The sequence below is a fragment of the Jaculus jaculus genome, chromosome 18, assembly GCF_020740685.1.
Source record: "Jaculus jaculus isolate mJacJac1 chromosome 18, mJacJac1.mat.Y.cur, whole genome shotgun sequence".
NCBI classification, from domain to species: Eukaryota; Metazoa; Chordata; class Mammalia; order Rodentia; family Dipodidae; genus Jaculus; species Jaculus jaculus.
In genome coordinates, this window is record NC_059119.1 from 23,916,166 (window position 1) to 23,934,606 (window position 18,441).

Here is an 18,441-nt window from a genome sequence, read left to right on the forward strand (position 1 = left end):
AGAAAAAAAAAGAAAAAATTAAAAAGAAACCAATGCCCAGAGCTCCCCCTAGCTAACATGGCCGACATGGCTTCACTGCCCCCACCCAAGATGGACGCTGACTGTGACGACGTTACCGACAACAAACTCCCGTTGGTGCCGCCCCTTTAAGAATAGAGCCCCGCCTGCCACTTCCGTCAGAAGTCTGTCTTTGATTGGTCGTTTGCACTATTTACTTTTCCCCGGATGTTGCGTCATGCGGTGAGCGGAGCGCAGGCCTTGAGAAGGGGACAGAGGTCCGAGGGAGACACACGCTCGGGGTCTCGCAGGCCGGGAAGGGAAGCCGCGTGGTTGAGGTGACCGGGAGCTGAGGTACGTGACCCCAGGGTGGACATGAGACACCCCCATCCCCGCTGCACCCCCGATGGTGACGCGGCGGGGTCGCTGCGAGCGTCGGGAGCGCTGGGGGCATGTGGCGACCCTAGGCTTTTCCCGGCTGGGCTGTAAGTTCCTCTTGGCCGCCGCCACGGAGGCCGACGTGGGACACGCGGTTTCGCCCTCCCCCTCTTCCGCAGGGGATGCTGAGTCATCCCCACGGGGAGCCGCCCGCAGCACCTCCGATAAAGGGTCCCCGAGATGGGGTTGCCCGAGTGTGGGAGTTGGACGTCGACGCCGCGGCTGGGGGAGGTCGGAGGCTGGCTGACAGGTTACCCGTCCGAGGCTGGTGGGCCCCGGGATGAAGGACCAGGCGCCCGAGCTCATCAGTCACGTGTCGTGTGCGCTGAACTAAAGACGCGGGCTTCGGGGGCCCTGCACCCGCCCAAGGCGTGAGTGTGTATCCCGTTACCCCCTCGGGCTGTTAGGCGGTAGCGAGGCCACCCTGGCCTACGCCTAGAGCCCCCAGCTTGAGCACCGAGGAAGGAGCAGGTTGGGCTGATGTAATGGCATGCAAGTACCAGAAGGGCTCTCGGTGTTTTCCCCAAGGTCAGGTGTCCACACTCCATACTTCCTGTGGGGCAGAGGTCAAAAGCAAAAGTTCTTAGCTCTAGGATTGCTAACTGAAACTCGGTTGCTGCTCCCATTCCTCCAGAAGACATTTTAAGATACATCCGGCAGTTTTTCCAAGTCCACGGGTCAGTGTCATCTGAACACTGTATGTTTATCTAGTTTTGTTCTGTTATAAATGGGGAAAATGTGACACAAGATAGTCGTGGGCCTGAGATTAAACACAAAGTGCTGGTAGCCCAGGTTGACTTACCCCTTAACATTTTCTTTACCTGTCATAGCATCGCAAAAGGACATTCATTCAGCTGGCTTCTGGCTGACATCTTACCTGGCACAATCTTCCAGGAGCTGCGTCAACCCAGTATTTAACATGCTTTTATTTTTATCTTAACTTTTATTTGAGAGAGAGAGAGAATAGGCATGCCAGGGCCTCTATAACCATTGCAAATGAACTCCAGATGCATGTGCCACCTTGTGCATCTGGCTTACATGGGACATGGAAAATCAAACCTGGCTCCTTAGGATTCACAGGCAAACGCTGTAACTGATAAGCCATCTCTTCAGCCCTTAGTATTCTTTTCTGTTGGGGGCACCACTGAAGGAGTCAACTAACATTAGGGAAACCTGGGTAGGCAATTGAGTTTGCTTAGTTTGAATGTACATTTTGTAGTTTTGGAGTGGGTTGACTTAATTGAATGTCTCTTTATCTTGAGTACAAGTAATGTTTAACCTTGTACAACACAGCCTTGAATAGTTATTCAAATCTTCATCATATGTGCTGTAAAATAACAGGGATTATTTTAATCTTTCCCATTGAATTCTGGTTAAAGCTTTTTTTGTATAACTCTTGAGTCAACATTGCAATTGTATTTTTGTTTTGTTTTGTTTTTTGTTTTTGTTTTTTTGAGGTAGGGTCTCACTCTAGCCCAGGCTGACCTAGAATTCACTATGTAGTCTCAGGCTGGCCTCGAACTCACAGCGATCCTCCTACCTCTGCCTCTCCAGTGCTGGGATTAAAGGCATGTGCCACCACACCCGGCCCAACAATTGTAATGCCTATCAGAACCTGTAATTGTATTGATAACAGTATTCATTCTGTTATATCTAAGAATACATCCTATTATTGATCAAATTGTGACTTCTTTTGGTGGCTCCATTACTTGAATAAAAAGAGACAAACAGAGGACTCATTATTGCTAATTAAAGAGGTTGCTCTGTCCCATTAGTTTCTTCTAGTCTCTGGTGCCTCTGTGTCCTTCCCTTAAATTGATTGGGGGTTTTGTTGGTTTGTTTTGTTTTTCTGTCTAGCAACTCAGATCTGCTTGGAAAACCTGGTACATCACCATGCTGGCTGCAAGGTTTGTGTGTCTCCGGACACTACCTTCCAAGGTTTTCCACACAACTTTCACCAAGGCCTCCCCCGTTGTGAAGAATTCCATCACAAAGAATCAATGGCTCCTGACACCCAGCAGGGTAAGAGTCTCTTTTTTTGTTTTGTTCCCCTGTACCAGAATCTCATCCTAGCCCAGGCTGACTTGAAACTTAATCTGTAGTCCCAGGCTGGCCTACAACTCTTTGTCATCCTCCTCCCTCTGCCTCCTGAGTGCAGGAATCAAAGGTGTGCACACCCAAATGGCTAGCTAACAGATTTCTCTCCTAGCATTTAAATGAGTAAAAGTATACACTTGTAAATATGAAGTAACTAAAGAGACTATAGGAGCTAGAAGGAGACAACAGTTTTCTTTTTTATATTTGCTGTCCCACTGTTGAAAAAGAGCTAAAACAGAGGCGGTAGTCACGCCTGCCTTTGGCTTCATGTTTAGGAGTCCAGGGTAGGGATGAAGTCCGTGGTAGACTGCTTTCCTAGCATGCCTGAGGATCCAGGTTCAGTCGAACACAGGAAAAATAATCAGTGCTTAAAAAGTAGTGACTCATTTCAAAGACAGAGCACGGGTCTGCCTACGTTTATTATAGTTAACCTTTATACTAATGGTACATTAGTGTAAGAAATCCTGTTTTGTTAACATTCTACTTCAGCATGGATGATGTGTATCTCTGTGTGTATGTCAGGAATATGCCACCAAGACAAGAATTGGGATCCGCCGTGGGAAAACTACCCAAGACCTGAAAGAAGCAGCATTTGAACCATCAATGGAAAAAATATTTAAAAGTAGGTGGTTGTCTAGGGGGGGAGTGTTATTTTTATAATTTTATTCATGTGATGTATTTTTGTGTGTTTGAGTGTGGGCACATGTATATATGTTAGGTACATGTGTTTGCGCGTGCATGTGGTCATAGTTTGACGTCATGTCTCTTCATGTCTCTTCCTCATTCACTCCCCATCTTAATTTTTGAGATGGGTCTCACTGATGCCAGAGTTCACAGATTTAGCTACACTGGTTTACAACAAACGTGAGGGTCCTCCTGTTTATACCTCCGCAGTGCTGGGATCACAGGCATGCTGCACTGTGCCTGTCTTCTAAATGGGTGCTGGGAATCTGAACACAGGCCTTCATGCTGTCCCAGCAGGCACATTACTCATTCACTGAGCCATCTCCCTGGACCAATCTTTTAAAAGTTTTTCTTCTTGTTGTTTTGTTTCTCAAGGTAGGATCTCACTGTAGCTCAGGCTGGCCTGGAACTCACTATGTAGTTCAGGGTGGCTTTGAATTCATGACAGTCCACTTAACCTCTGCCTCCCAAGTGCTGGGATTAAAGACGTGCACCACCTTGCCCAGCCTGATTTTTTTTAATTTAATTTGTTTATTTGGTTATTTATTTGAAAGAGAAATGAGAAAGAGGCAGATAGATTGAATGGGTACACCAGGGCTTCTAGCCACTACAAACAAATTTCAGATACATGTACCACCTTGTGCATCTGGCTTTATGTGGGTACTGGGGAATGCTATTTTAACAACTCCACAATCTCTCTAGTCCCTTGTTTATTTCTTTTAATATACTTGTATTTTTTTATTTATTTGAGAGAGAAAGAGAGAGGTTGGGGGGATATACAATGGGCCCACCAGGGCTTCTAGCTGCTGCAAATGAAATCCAGTTGCATGTGCCACCTTGTACATCTGGCTTACATGGGTCCTGGAGAATGGAACCTGGGAGCATTAGCTTTGCAGGCAAGCTGCAACCACTAAGCTATCTCTCCAGCCCTTGTTTGGTTGTTTGTTTATTTGCTTTTGATTTTCTGAGGTAGAGTCCCACTCTGGCTTAGGCTGACCTGGAATTCACTATGTAGTCTCAGGGTGGCCTTGAACTCACAATGATTCTCCAACCGCTGCCTCCTGGGTGCAGGGATTAAAGGCGTGCACCACCACACCCAGCTGTTTGTTTTTTAATATTGTATTTTATATATTTATTTGACAGAGAGAAAGAGAGGGTGGGGAAAGAGAATGGTCACACCAGGGCTCCAACCACTGTAAACGAATTCCAGATACTTGCACCCCCTTGTATGTACATCTGGCTTACATGGGACCTGGGTCCTTTGGCTTTGCAGACAAATGCCTTAACTGCTAAGTCATCCCTCCAGCCCATTTTATTTTTAAGGCAGGGTTTAACAATAACTCAAGCTGGCCTTAAGATCAGTATGGAGCTCAGATTGCCCTCAAACTCATGGTGATCCTCCTGCTCCTGTCTGAACCTCCAGGGTACTTGGATTAAAGGCTTACACTCACCCAGTTTGTAACCTGAGTTCCATGAACATTTTGGGTTTTCTGAAGCAGGGTCTTACTTGAGCCCATTTGTTGAAAATGCTGTCTTGGGGCTGGAGAGATGGCTTAGCGGTTAAGCGCTTGCCTGTGAAGCCAAAGGACCCCGGATCAAGGCTCCATTCCCCAGGACCCATTTTAGCCAGATGCCCAAGGGGGCACACGCATCTGGAGTTCATTTGCAGTACTGGAGGCCCTGACATGCCCATTCTCTCCCTCTCTCTCTCTCTCTCTGTCTCCCTCTCTCTCTCTCTCTGTCTGTAGCTCCCAAATAAATAAATAAAATAAACAAAAATATTAAGAAAAAAAAAAGAAAAGAAAATGCTGTCTTGACCAGCATGTCACACACCCTGAATTCCAGCACTTGGGAGGCAGAGGTAGGAGGATCACTGTGAGTTTGAGGCCAGCCTGGTGTAGATCAAGACCCTACCTCAAAGAAGAAGAAAAAACGAAAGAAAATGCTGTCTTTTTTTCCAGTGGAATTGCGTTCTAACCTTTTTTTTGGCATGTGTAGAAGTATCATGTGTAATGTAGTATAATCATGTGTTGTACACATGGTGTGTACCACATGCATGCATGCGTATTACAGAGACCAGAGGAGACTGTTAGACATCCTCTATTGCTTATCCACCTGTTTGCTTGAGATGGAGTCTATCAAACCAGAGCTACTGTTGTGGTTCTCCAGTCTCTGCTTCCCACAGATTGGGGCCAAAAATATGCCTGGTTATGCCCAGCTTTTTACATAGGTGCCAGGGACCAAACTCGGGCCTGCATATATGGCAAGTGCATTTACACACTGCCCCATCTTCCAGCCCCTCTATTCTTAGTGAATAAACTTTGACTTGAAAGGAATGAGTCGCTCTTTATGAGTACATACCTGTGTCATTACATTCATTCCCTTATGACAGCTCATGTTGGTCTCCAACTCAGTCCTTTTGTCTCAGCCTTCCATATTTCTGGTATTACTACAGCACATCTGGTCCTTTACTTTTTAGTCATTGTGATATCTTTGCTTTACGGCTGTTGCAGATAACCTCATTGCCCTGAAAAACATCCAACCAGAAGCAGCTTATGGGAGGGAAGGGTTTATTTCAGGCATACAAATTCCAGAAGAAGCTTTATCATGACAAGAGAAAGCTGAATCACTTCAACATACATCCACAGCAGACAGACAGAAGGAAAGACAGGGTTCAAGCTGGCTTAGAACACCTTAGGGTTGGATATACCTCCATCAGGGTTCTACCTGCTGAAAACTAAGTAGGAAGCGTAGTTAAAAATACCTGAGACTCTGGGTCCATTTACATCAAGCCACCACAAGGGGTGTCCTTTTATACTAATACAACTTTCCTTGTATGCTTGTTATGAAGAAACACAGTATATGGTTTGATCCCCTACGAATATTTAAAGGTCTCACCTCCAGCCCTTTCATTCGGGTGAAATGTGTCAACACTAACCTGTCTTTCTTTTGGTGTTTTTCAGTTGATCAGATGGGAAGGTGGTTTGTGGCTGGAGGGGCTGCTGTTGGTCTTGGAGCACTGTGCTTCTATGGCTTGGGACTGTCTAATGAGATTGGAGCTATTGAAAAGGCTGTGTAAGTAAATTGTTGCCATACAGTCCCCAAGACCTTTCTTCAAGCAAAGATTTCAGATTTCTTCCTGTTCTTTAGTCTGTAGACACTTGAATTATCTTAGTGTATATACTTGAGTATAGATAGACTTTTTTTGCTTCCTTGACACTTGTTTACAAAGCCTCAGTCAGCATCTTCTAGCAAAAGGGTATTACACGTGCTAAATGTTTATTGTATATCACTTAATCTTAGTAATAGATATGCATAATTATTTTTATGATAAATGCAAGATTGAGAACATTAAAATGATATATTCCAAGTCACTTGGCTACTGATTGATTTAATAAGAATTCACATTCATATTTTGATAAAGTAACTCTCATGTTTCTTACAGAATTTGGCCTCAGTATGTGAAGGATAGAATTCATTCTACCTATATGTACTTAACAGGAAGTATTGGGTTAACAGCTTTGTCTGCCTTGGCAGTGAGCAGAACTCCTGGTCTCATGAACTTCATGATGAGAGGCTCTTGGGTGGTAAGTCAGCTACTCGTGTTTATTATCTTTATTTATTTTATTTTATTTTTTGAGGTGTGTGTGGAAGGTGTATTATTTTGTTCCCTTTTTATTTAAAGATAAACATTTAATGAGATAAGGTCTGAGGTTCAGTGATAAAGCATTTGCCTAGCACACATGGGGCCCTAGGTGTGGAAAGAAAAGTAAAGTGGGAACAGAGATTTAATAAATTACATTAGATTAGGTGGGTTGATGCTGTATTGAAAAAGCTTTTGTTTGTCTGATCATATGAATTAGTACAACTGACTGCATCCTCAGCTCTTGCTATTTGTTGAATGCACATGTTAATAAGACCAAAGAGTTGGAAGGGAAGCTTCCAAAACGTCCTACTAAGCAGCAGATAACAAGCAACCTCTTTTTATTTTTTTTTTAAGATTTATATTTATTTGACAGAAATAGGGAGAGAGGGAAAGAGAGAGAGAGAACAGGTGTACCAGGGCCTCTAGCCACTGCAAACAAACTCCAGACACATGCGCCACCTTGTGCATATTTATTTACTTACTTACTTATTTATTTATTTATTTATTTATTTGCAAGCAGAGAGACAGTGAGAGAGAATGGGCACATCAGAACCTCTAGCCACTGCAAACAGACTCCAGATGCACGTGTCACTTTGTGCGTCTGGTTTTATGAGAGTACTGGGGCACTGAACTTGGGTCATTAGGTTTTGCAGGCAAGCTCTTTAACAAGCAACCTCTATTTTGAGCCTGTTTTCGAAAAAGTAAAGTAAATGCAGAAGCACACTAGAGGTCAGTGGAAAATACCTGCCACAAATGTCAAAGCATTCCACACTATTAAAACAGCGTGCTGTGTTCCTCACCATCACGATCAGGAGGGTTTCATGTTGAAGGAGTTTCTTGAGCACTTCTGTTGCATGGTACCGTGTGATTTCAGGTTTGGGCCCTGTGTGCCTGCTGTCTGATAGATCAGGTGATTGAAGGGAACCATGCAGGATGTGCAGTGAGGTCAGCTGAAAGGCTGTTTCTGTCTTGGACTGTTAGGGCAGTTCTGCAAAGGGGGCTTCAGGTCATTAGGGCTTGAGGATGACATTGGTTCAATTTTACCCAACAGCCTAAGCAAAGGAAGAGCTAGGACAACTTAATGAGAAAAGGGGCTTATAGTCTGGTTAAGAGTGAAATTACTAGGACTTGAGATCTGAAGTGTGGAGACATGGTTAGGAAGGGATATTTGATTTTCCAGCTGAGGTGGGTGGCTATGGTTCTAAAGGGTCACAGGCCATTAAAGAAACAGTTACAGTGATAATATTTCTACAGTGTTAAGAGCTATTGTGGAAGAGACTGAGGCATGCATACCAACTCTGCCTTTGTAGGATCTGAAAGGAGGATTAATAACAAACTACAGCCATAAGTGTGAGCCTGGAGAGGAAGATGGGAGGATTGCATGCTACTAACTTGGTCCCCTGTAGGGAGCCTGAACCTGCGTGACTTTAAGGTCCATGATACTTTCCACTACACTGCGCTTTCAAAGAGCCATTTAGAATAGCATAGCAGTTTGGACTCTTAGAGTCTGAGGATCGTGCTTATCACGTGGGGTTTCATCTTTCTAGCCTAGAGTTTCATGAAAGCAAAGAAATAGGAGTGGGAGGTCTCACCAGCAAAGTCAGTTTTTTAATCAAAAGCAAGCAATTTGAAATGTTACTACTTTAATGTGATCAAACAAATGTGACATCTTCTGAAAGTTTAAAATGATTGCAAGGAAGGAGCTGGAGTGATGGCTCAGTGGTAAAAAGCACTTATTTACAAAATCACTGGCCTACATAAAGCCAAATGTACCAAAGAGGTGCGTGCATCTGGAGTAGTTTTATAGCACAGCAGCAGGAGGTCCTACAGTCCCCACCCCTCCTCCTTCTCAAATAAATAAAGAATAAACATTGCAAAGAGCTTAGGTGTAGAGGCCATAACCTGGGCTCAGTGAAAGATCCGTCTCTTCCACTGGAAGTACTTAGAAGCACCGTTTGTAACCTGTCGCTCAGTCTTGCTGTGGCTGGCGGGTCCCATCCCAGTGCTGCAGCATTCGTAGTGACACGTGCTGGCTGGTAGCTTTCAGTATCTGCTCTTGGAAACACACATTAAGGAAATGAGCAAAGCTATCCATTCTCACTGATTTTTTTAAACTGTTAGATTTCAGAAAATGTTATTTATATTAGTATGTGATTGTTTTTAAATAGATAAATAAATAATTTATTTTTCTTGGAACAAAGAAACTGGTTCACATAACACATTACCATTTTTTAAATTATAGAAATTAAAATTTATTATTTAAATTATAGGAAAAAACTGAGGAAAAATAGTTGGAAAAGCCAGACAAGTTCTATAGATAGCCTTCTGAAGGTGTCACAGATAGGAAGGTAGGTACAATGAGTTTTTTTCAAGTGCTTTTGGGACAGAGTAGAACGATCTGTCATTGCTAAGGGACCAAGTGCCTACTACAAAGATTCTGAGACAAAGCTTTAGTTATGTCAGCCAGACAACAAGTCTTAAAGGCATAGTGGACACAATGGAGAAGGTGTGTATCAACCCTGTGTTCAGTAGCTGGGGTGTAGAGTGGGAAGGTTTCTACAAAGAGAAAATTGAGGCTGAATCATGAAGAACCTTTCTTAAAGAAAAACACAGGACTAAGATAAACATCCTGAAAATGCCATAAGCAGGAGGTGTGAAGTAGTCCTTAGTGATTGTTTCGCCCTTAGAAACAATGAGCTGGAACCCAGCGTATGTTTCTGTATTAATTACTGTTTCCTTGTCTTCTGGAAAAGGTTTTGTTGTTGTTTTACTGTACTTTACATCTGAGGCTGAGCATTCTGTTTCTCCTGGGTCTGACAGCAGGTGCAGGAGGAGCTGGACTGAAGCACACAGGTGGTTGGCATCAAAAAATGTACACTGGTTCTAGGACAAACAGAATGCTTGCTGTCTGATCCTGTCTCTGCTTTAAGCTTCCTGAAGGATGTCACTATTTTTCTTCCATTATATGTTTCTTCTTGTCTAGTACCGAATATTTAGATGTTACAATAGAAAAAAAGGTTGAGGCCAAGGCAGGCCTGGTGGCACATCTTTAATCCCAACAACTCAGGAGGCAGAGGTAGGAGAGTCTCTGTGAGTTCGAGTCCAGCCTGAAATGACAGAGTAAGTTCTAGATCAGCTTGGACTAGAGTGAGACCCTATCCTAGGAAAATAAAATGAATAAAAAATAGATTATGGGGCTGGAGGGATGGCTTATCAGTTAAGCACTTGCCTGTGAAGCCTAAGGACTCTGGTTTGAGGCTCGATTCCCCAGGACCCACAGATGCACAAGAGGACGCACACATCTGGAGTTCTTTTGCAGTGGCTGGAGGCCCTGGCACGCCCATTCTTTCTCTCTCTGCCTACTTCTGTCTGTCACTCTCAAATAAATAAAAATAAACAAAAAATAATAATATATTAAATATAGCTGAGTATTTTTTTAAAAATGTGAAATATGGGCTGGAGAGATGGCTTAGCAGTTAAGGTGTTTGCCTGTGAAGCCCAAGGACCCATGTTCATTCCCCAGTAGCCACATAAGCCACGTGCACATGCTGCATATGCATCAGGAGTTTGTTTGCAGTGGCTAGAGGCCCTAGTGAACCCATTCTCTCTCTATCTGCCATTTTCTCTCTTTCAAATAAATAAAACTAATTTTTTTAACAAAATTAAGCCAGATGCATAAAGTGGTACGTACATCTGAAGTCATCCTTTTACAGCAGCTAGAGGCCCTGGTGCACCCATTCTCTCTATTTGTCTGTCTTCTATCTCTCTCTGCTTGCAAATAAATATTAAAAATATGAAATGTTAATTCTCATTCATTTCCCTCTTTGTGCAAGTAATATTTACACTGTTTTTCAGGTTTTCATTTAGCAAGTAAGAAATTCAAGGCCATATACGCATAACTTAATTTTAAATAAATGTGTCTGTTTATAATACCAACATTAGTATTTTAAACAAAATTTGTTATCCTGGGATTTTTTAATACGGTTTTGTTTCACATCTGTCCAAAAAGAATAAAATTGTTGAAACATGAGGCCACCACTACAAGCATCCAGCTTGAAGCGATGCAGAACTTGCTATGTGACAGTAGGGGGCACTCTTGATGATGTAGCCCAGCCTGAAAACCAGAATTCAGTTACTTATTCTCCATCCTTACAGAGTCACTGTGTTAGAAGGGGGCACTCTTGATGATGTAGCCCAGCCTGAAAACCAGGATTCAGTTACTTATTCTCCATCCTTACAGAGTCACTGTGTTAGAAGGGGGCACTCTTGATGATGTAGCCCAGCCTGAAAACCAGGATTCAGTTACTTATTCTCCATCCTTACAGAGTCACTGTGTTAGAAGGGGGCACTCTTGATAATGTAGCCCAAACTGAAAACCAGGATTCAGTTACTTATTCTCCATCCTTACAGAGTCACTGTGTTAGAAGGGGGCACTCTTGATGATGTAGCCCAGCCTGAAAACCAGGATTCAGTTACTTATTCTCCATCCTTACAGAGTCACTGTGTTAGAAGGGGGCACTCTTGATAATGTAGCCCAAACTGAAAACCAGGATTCAGTTACTTATTCTCCATCCTTACAGAGTCACTGTGTTAGAAGGGGGCACTCTTGATAATGTAGCCCAAACTGAAAACAAAAGATGCAGTTGATTATTCTCCATCCTTGCAGAGTTACTGTATTAGAAGTGATTAGTCTTGGAACTGATGGTTTTCCGCTTTACTAAAGGATCCATTTTTCTTAACGCGTGTCTTTCAGACAATTGGTGCAACTTTTGCGGCCATGATCGGAGCTGGATTGCTGGTGCATTCGTTACCATATGAGCCTAGCCTGGGCCCGAAGCACCTTGCTTGGATGCTGCATTCCGGTATGTTCTGGATGAAATGTTCATAAACAACCTTTTGACTATTCCCTTTTCTGGTTTTTGTTCGTTGTTGTTTGCTTGCTTTGTTTTTCATTCATTTTTTTTTTCTGGTTTAGGTCTCTGGTTTATTTTCTATATTTCTTCTTAAAAATTATATTTTTTTAAATTTTTATTAACATTTTCCATGATTACAAAAAAAATCCCATGGTAATTCCCTCCCTCCCAACCCCCACACTTTCCCCTATTAAGTATCCTCCTCCCTTCCTTTCTCTTCCCTTTATGTCTCCTTTTTAACTTACTGGCCTCTGCTACCAAGTATTTTCCTTCATTCATTTTTTGAGGCAGAGTTTTACTGTGTAGCTCAGGCTAGCCTCTAACTTGGTATCCCCCTGAGGTTTCCTCAGTCACCTGATAGGCCTAATTTGTAAATACTGTACTTTTGAGTTGCTTTTCTCTGTTGTGAATGGCTTGTACATGATCCAGTGAAACTTAACATTTAGGAAAAATAGCTGCCGTCATTGCTGGCTGTACATTTGCCACACTTATGCCTGAAAAGACTCACTCAAAGGTGGAACATTCCCAGTGTTGAACTTATCTCCTGTAACAGGCTAATACAGATGCCAGGACTTGGGATCTGTTCTATCTGTCTAAGAGTAGCTATTGTCTGGTATCTCTAGAAAAGGGAGAAAAAAAACAAACAAAAAAAAAAAAACTTAGGACAGGGCTGGAGGAATGGCTTAGAGGCTAAGGCATTTGCCTGCAAAGCCAGAGAACGTGGAAGTATTTACCTAATACCTTAGGAGAAAAAAAGTATAGGTATTTATCATAAAATACTGTACACCTTATTACTTAATCTAGAAATACTACTCTTGCACTAAAGATAGTTCTGTTGAAGACCAGGATGAAGATAGCTCTGTGGCTATCCTGGAAGGTTGAGGAAGGAAATTTCAAGTTCAAGGCCAGCCTGGCTAACAAGATCATGCCTCAAAAATAAAGTGAAGATCAGCCTTAGCTACAGTGAGACCCTACCTCAAAAAATGGAAAAATAAAGTGAAGATGTGGTTCAATGATGTTATTTGCCTGGCATGCTGCATCAGGCCCTAGGTTCAATCCTTCATACTACAAAACAAAACAACAACAACAAAAAAAAATGTATCGGGGGTGAGGGGGTAACTTAGTGTGATGGTTTGAATCAGATGTCTCCCATAAACTCATGTATTTTGAATGCTTGGTTCCCAGGGTGCAGAAATTCGGGAGGGGAAACCTTGCTGGGGAAGAAGTGTTACTGAGAGCGGGCTCAGGAATGTTACCGCCAGCTCTCTTCACTCACCCTCCTGCTGCTGTTTGCCACCTGCTGTGGCAAGGTGACGATGTGCAGCCTCTGCTCCACCACTTTCCCTCTGTCGTGGAGCGTCCCCGCAAGACTAAGCCAAAATAAACCCTTTCCTCCCATAAGCTGCTTTGGGTGTTTTATCTGAGCCTTGAGAAGGTAACTGCAACACCTAGTTCAGCACTGGAGTACTTTCATATCCAAATAGTGAGCTGCACGGAATTTTACAGAGTTTGCATAGATGTAAGTTAGTGTTTGTGCTCAGTAGTGACCATTTTGTTCAGCAGGAGTAGTTTGGGAAGCCACAGGTTTTGGCTGTAGAATTTGGGGTATTACTTAATATAAGGTACAGTGTTAATATAGCACCTCACAGTGGTGTTTCCTTTGATACTTGTTTAGTAAGTACCTGACAAGCACTTGCTCTTTGCCCAGGTGTGATGGGTGCGGTGGTAGCTCCCCTGACGGTCCTGGGCGGGCCTCTGCTCCTCAGAGCTGCGTGGTACACTGCTGGTATTGTGGGAGGCCTCTCTGCTGTGGCCATGTGCGCGCCCAGCGAGAAGTTCCTGAACATGGGGGCACCTCTCGGAGTGGGCCTGGGCGTCGTCTTTGTGTCCTCGTTGGGTAAGTTGCTGTGCTTGGATAATTATCTACGTGCTGACGGGCTCAGGTACCATAGCTCACCAAGAGTCTTTTTAAACTTTAATCCATTTTTTCTACTTTATACATCTTTTTACATGTATATAATTTATTTTGATCTTATTCCCTTCACATTACCCTTTCCCTTATCCCCTCCCTCCAACACTGTTCTTCATTAATCCCTATCTTTCATGTCTTTGCTGTTTTATTTATATGAGACAGAAAAAGAGGCAGATAGAGAATGGGTGTGCCAGGGCCTTCAGCCACTACAGACAAACTCCAGATGCACGTGCCACCTTTTATATCTGGCACGTTCTTTAAAAAGAAGACACATGCTGATGGGCAGGGTGGTGCACACCGTTAATCCCATCACTTAGGAGGCTGGAGAAGGAGATGGCTGTGAGTTTAAATCCAGCCTGGGGCTTCAGATTGAATTCCAGGTCAGCCTGGCCTAGGGAGACCCTGCCTCCAACAAACAAAAACAAACCATGGGTGTTGGAGAGATGGCTCACACTGGTTAAAGGCTCTTCCTTGCAAAGCCTGATGGCCTGGGATCAATTTCCCAGCTCTTGCATATTTTGAATAAATGAAGATTTTTTTTTTAATAACATGCCAATTTGATTGGGTTTTTGTTGTCTGACATGGTTAATGATTATTACTAGTTTTACTATATGCCTCTGAAATGATCCTAGGAACTTGTTTCTTATGCAAGACTCTTTCTGTAATGTGGGCAAGGAAACCATTGGAGGAATGAATATCGTGAATTTTGAAATAATGTGAATAAGATTAGGGGAGAGAAAAGAAGGTAATGGGAAGGGATAATGATTAAAATACATATATACATGTATGAAGATTGTCAAGAAAAATTTTTTAAGTGTATACTCCATTATCTCCTGCACAGAGATTTAAAAAAATAAATAAATTGTAAGTCCTATTACAGGATTTTTTTTTTTTCCAAGGTAGGGTCTCACTCTTGCCCAGGCTGACCTGGAATTCAATGTGTAGTCTCAGGGCAGCCTCACTCACTACGATCCTCCTACCTCTGTCTCTCTAGTGCTAGGATTAAAGGCGTGTGCCACCATTTCTGGCTAGGAAATTGTGGGGTTCCTTTTTTTTTTTTTCTCCTTATAATGAAAAGAAAATAACTTTCCCTTATTTTATTTTAATTTCAGGATCTATGTTCCTTCCACCTTCTACAGTGGCTGGTGCCACTCTGTACTCAGTGGCAATGTATGGTGGGCTAGTTCTTTTCAGCATGTTCCTCCTGCGTGACACTCAGAAAGTGATCAGACGTGCAGAAACTGCACCAGCGTTTGGAGCTCACAAATACGATCCCATCAACTCGTGAGTAACCCATCCTGTCAGAGCTCTTGCATCAGTGTGCTTGTATTAGTTTGACCTGTTTTGTTTTGTCTACATTCATTTTTCGGGGTTCCACCATAACAAAATAGCATAAGGTGGGTGGTTTGGAGTATATTCTCTTATATTTGGGTATAAAACCAGAAGGACAAAATCAAAGTGTCAGCAGGTTTAGGATCTGAGGGAGAGTCTGTTTTGTGTGTCTAGCCCTAGCTTCTTATCACTGCTGGCAGTTCTTAGCCTGTGTGTCTGTCACCCCAGTCTCTGCCCCTTCTTCACCTGCCTGTCTTGTTCCTTTTCTCAGAAGCCTACCAGGCCTACTCCCTACTTCAGTCTGACCTCATCCTAACTTACATCTTAATTATATCTTTTAAAACCCTATTTCCAAGTAGAGTCCCACTCACAGGTATCATGGTCTGTTAGGACTTCCATGTGTCTTCTGGTGGGACACAAACTATAAGAATGAATTTGTCCAATTTTATTATTCTGCTTCTGGTACAGTGTAGTCTAGTCTCTGTTTAGTAAACTATATATGCAGAAAAATCTGATTATATTATAGCTGAGTATAAACTTTAGAATTTACTCGTTACAAGTACTAATCATTGAAAAATGTACATAATTGACTTAGATGCATTAGTAGTCTTTTATGTATATATATATTTTTTGTTTTTTTGTTTTTGTTTTTCAAGGTAAGTTCTTGCTCTAGCTCAGGCTGCCCTGGAATTCACTGTGTAATCTCAGGGTGTCCTCAGACACACGGTGATCCTCCTACCTCTGCCTACCTAGTGCTGGACTAAAGGCATGTATCACCTTGCCCAGCAAGAGTCTTTTGCAATTCTAAACATTGAATGTTTTTTGGTGTAAATACTCCATTTTGGAGATAATCTTCTTTAGTTGATATTTAGCCTTCTATGGATAATGTTTTTTTTTTCTAGAATTTCAAGGTTTCTATCCCCTTTTTTTTTTTTTTCCAAATAATATTTTACTTATTTATGAGAGAGAGAGTGGGCGCTCCATGGCTTCCAGCCACTGCAAACAAACTCCAGATGCATGCACCACCTTGTGCATCTGGCTTACATGGGTACTGGGGAATCGAACCAAGGTCCTTTGGCTTGGCAGACAAATAATATGCCTTAACCGCTAAGCCATCTCTCCAGCCCTCTACAACATTTTTTAATTGTTTTCTTTACTTAAAAATAAAACTTAATGTAGGGCTGGTGAGATGGCTTAGCAAGTAAGGTACTTGCCTGTAAAGCCTAGGGACCCAGTATCCATGTAAGCCAGGTGCACAAGGTGGCACATGTGTCCAGAGATCACCAGTGGCTGGAGACCCTGGCATGCCAATTCTCATTCTCTATCTCTCTCTCTGCTTACAAATAAATAAAGTATGTTTTAAAAACTTAATGCAATCACTTTCAAAATGTTGCTATAAACCTAACAAATTTGCAGCCATTTTATTTAAGGACATGAAGCAGGTATATTGTATTTTTAAATGGCAGATTGTCTAACAAGTTTTTATACAATTGCCTTTTATTTGTGGGGGAAGGGTGCGTACAAGCAAACCAGGGTCTACTGCCACTGCAAACAAATAACAGGTGCTTGTGCTAATTTTTGCATGTGGCTTGAGAGTTGAACCTGAGCCAGCAGACTTTGCAACTAATCACCCTTAACCATGGACCCTCCCAGTCCCCTACGTTTATGACTTTCTTAGTTGACATTTAAACATCATATTTTAAATAAATTTAGATTTCATATAAGCCAAAAAAAGGTTTTTTTTCCTCTTTCCTATATTAAGATATAGACTGTCCAATATCAGAATTACATCATGCATAACTAACATAATCTTTTTCTAGGATGTTGGGAATCTACATGGATACATTAAATATATTCATGCGAGTCGCCACCATGCTAGCAACTGGGAACAGCAGAAAGAAGTGAAAGGACAACTGTGGACACCCGTCTGCTGCATCGAATGTGCTGTTGCTTAGTAAAGGCAAATAGTAAGCAGCTTTCGTCGAGGTTTAGAAGAAAAGGACATGTCTCCATGTTTAATATGTTCAAGTAGTGTGACCCCACCCCCCAGGCTTCCTTTTTCTAGAAAATAAATTCAGTAGTTCTCTCCCAAGTAAGCACATAAATTTGTAACTGTCGTGTTTGAGTAAAAAAGCTTTAATGGTTGTGAAAGCTAAAATTTGTGTATAAGAATTTTAAGTATTTTTAACTTAACATTAGCAACTAAGTATATCTGTATATTTTGAGGCATGGAGAGTGTTGTAAGGGGTGTAGAGGTTTTGAGTGTTTGGGGTATAGCACTGATCATGCTGAGCCAGGAGACACGGATGCAGGAGATTTTCCCCTCTGCTCTCCACGTGCTTTTCCGTTGTCAGGACAATTCAGAATGTTCATACTGAGAATCCCTGGAGGAATTCTGTATATGTGGGTTTTACTTTTAAGTCTCCTATAAACAAGATATCTTTATTTTCAAGGTAAGATACTCCAAAGCATGTGGTTTGCTTATTTTCAAGTATAGAGGTAAACATTTGGTGAAGTGTATTGCATATGTTTGGGTATCTAATTGAACACATCCTCGATTCCTCAGCACTGAGCTTTAACAGCCTTGTCATAAAAGCTAGTTTGTGGTGCACACTGATGAGCTATGATTTTCGCACATTCTCTCTCAGACCAAACATAAAAAGGCAAAGTAAAGCCAGTTGTCTTGTGTCTGCGTGTAATGAGGAACTGCTTCATGACTTTGACTTGGAACACTCTCCCTCCATACATTATTGCTTTTGTGACATTTTTACATTGTTTAGATACAGAAGCTATTTTTGGAAGTCTTCAGCAAATGGAAGGGAGCCTATATGACAATTTTGCTGTTTTTGAGAACTATTTATGCTAGTAATCCAGAAATAACTATTTTAACCATTTCAGAGTCCACAGAATGCTTATTTCTGAAATAAAAGTTCCAGCCAGAATGATTGGTGTGCTTTTTCTTCCTAAAACATATCATTTCACTTCATAGGGGCTTGTTCAAGAAAGCAGTTTGGGTCTTCCAGTTAAGATGGCGGTTTAGGTATCACACCAAAGCAGCCTAGGGGGGAAAAAGACTGAAAAAACTCAACAAAATACACACTTTTACCAAAAAGTGAGGTGTATAGGAAATTGAAACGGCAGTGGAGAACTAGAAGAGATCCAGAGCCTGCACAGGTCGGCAAAAGCGGCCCTGGCAGGTCTGCTGACCGCAGTGGCAGCACACCAGAAAGCCGCCAGGCTCAGCTCCAGCTGCAGGAAAAGACAGGTGAGGGGAGCTTCCACTCACACCAGAGTGCTCTGCAACTCAAGAAACATGAAGGGAGAGCAGCAGTGAACAACGGAGGAGCAGATCACAAGGTAGA

General features: G+C 42.3%; 1 protein-coding gene across 1 annotated transcript; it reads left to right on the forward strand.

Annotated features, from left to right (window-relative positions):
- Positions 1 to 222: 222 nt before the first annotated feature.
- Ghitm (growth hormone inducible transmembrane protein) lies at positions 223 to 18,021 on the forward strand. The gene is made up of 9 exons (XM_045137758.1): positions 223 to 351; positions 2,293 to 2,457; positions 3,055 to 3,154; positions 6,180 to 6,291; positions 6,662 to 6,803; positions 11,616 to 11,724; positions 13,484 to 13,672; positions 14,860 to 15,031; positions 16,900 to 18,021. Exons 2-9 carry the CDS (start codon positions 2,329 to 2,331, stop codon positions 16,982 to 16,984), a joined length of 1,038 nt encoding a protein of 345 aa, XP_044993693.1. The 5' UTR covers positions 223 to 351; positions 2,293 to 2,328; the 3' UTR covers positions 16,985 to 18,021.
- Positions 18,022 to 18,441: the final 420 nt, after the last annotated feature.

Excerpts from the sequence above, each read along its gene's own strand:
- Ghitm (XM_045137758.1), top strand. The coding sequence starts at position 2,329 with ATGCTGGCTGCAAGGTTTGTGTGTCTCCGGACACTACCTTCCAAGGTT. Across the intron at positions 2,458-3,054 it reads GGCTCCTGACACCCAGCAGG|GAATATGCCACCAAGACAAG; the intron begins GTAAGAGTCTCT and ends TGTGTATGTCAG. Across the intron at positions 11,725-13,483 it reads TGCTTGGATGCTGCATTCCG|GTGTGATGGGTGCGGTGGTA; the intron begins GTATGTTCTGGA and ends CTCTTTGCCCAG.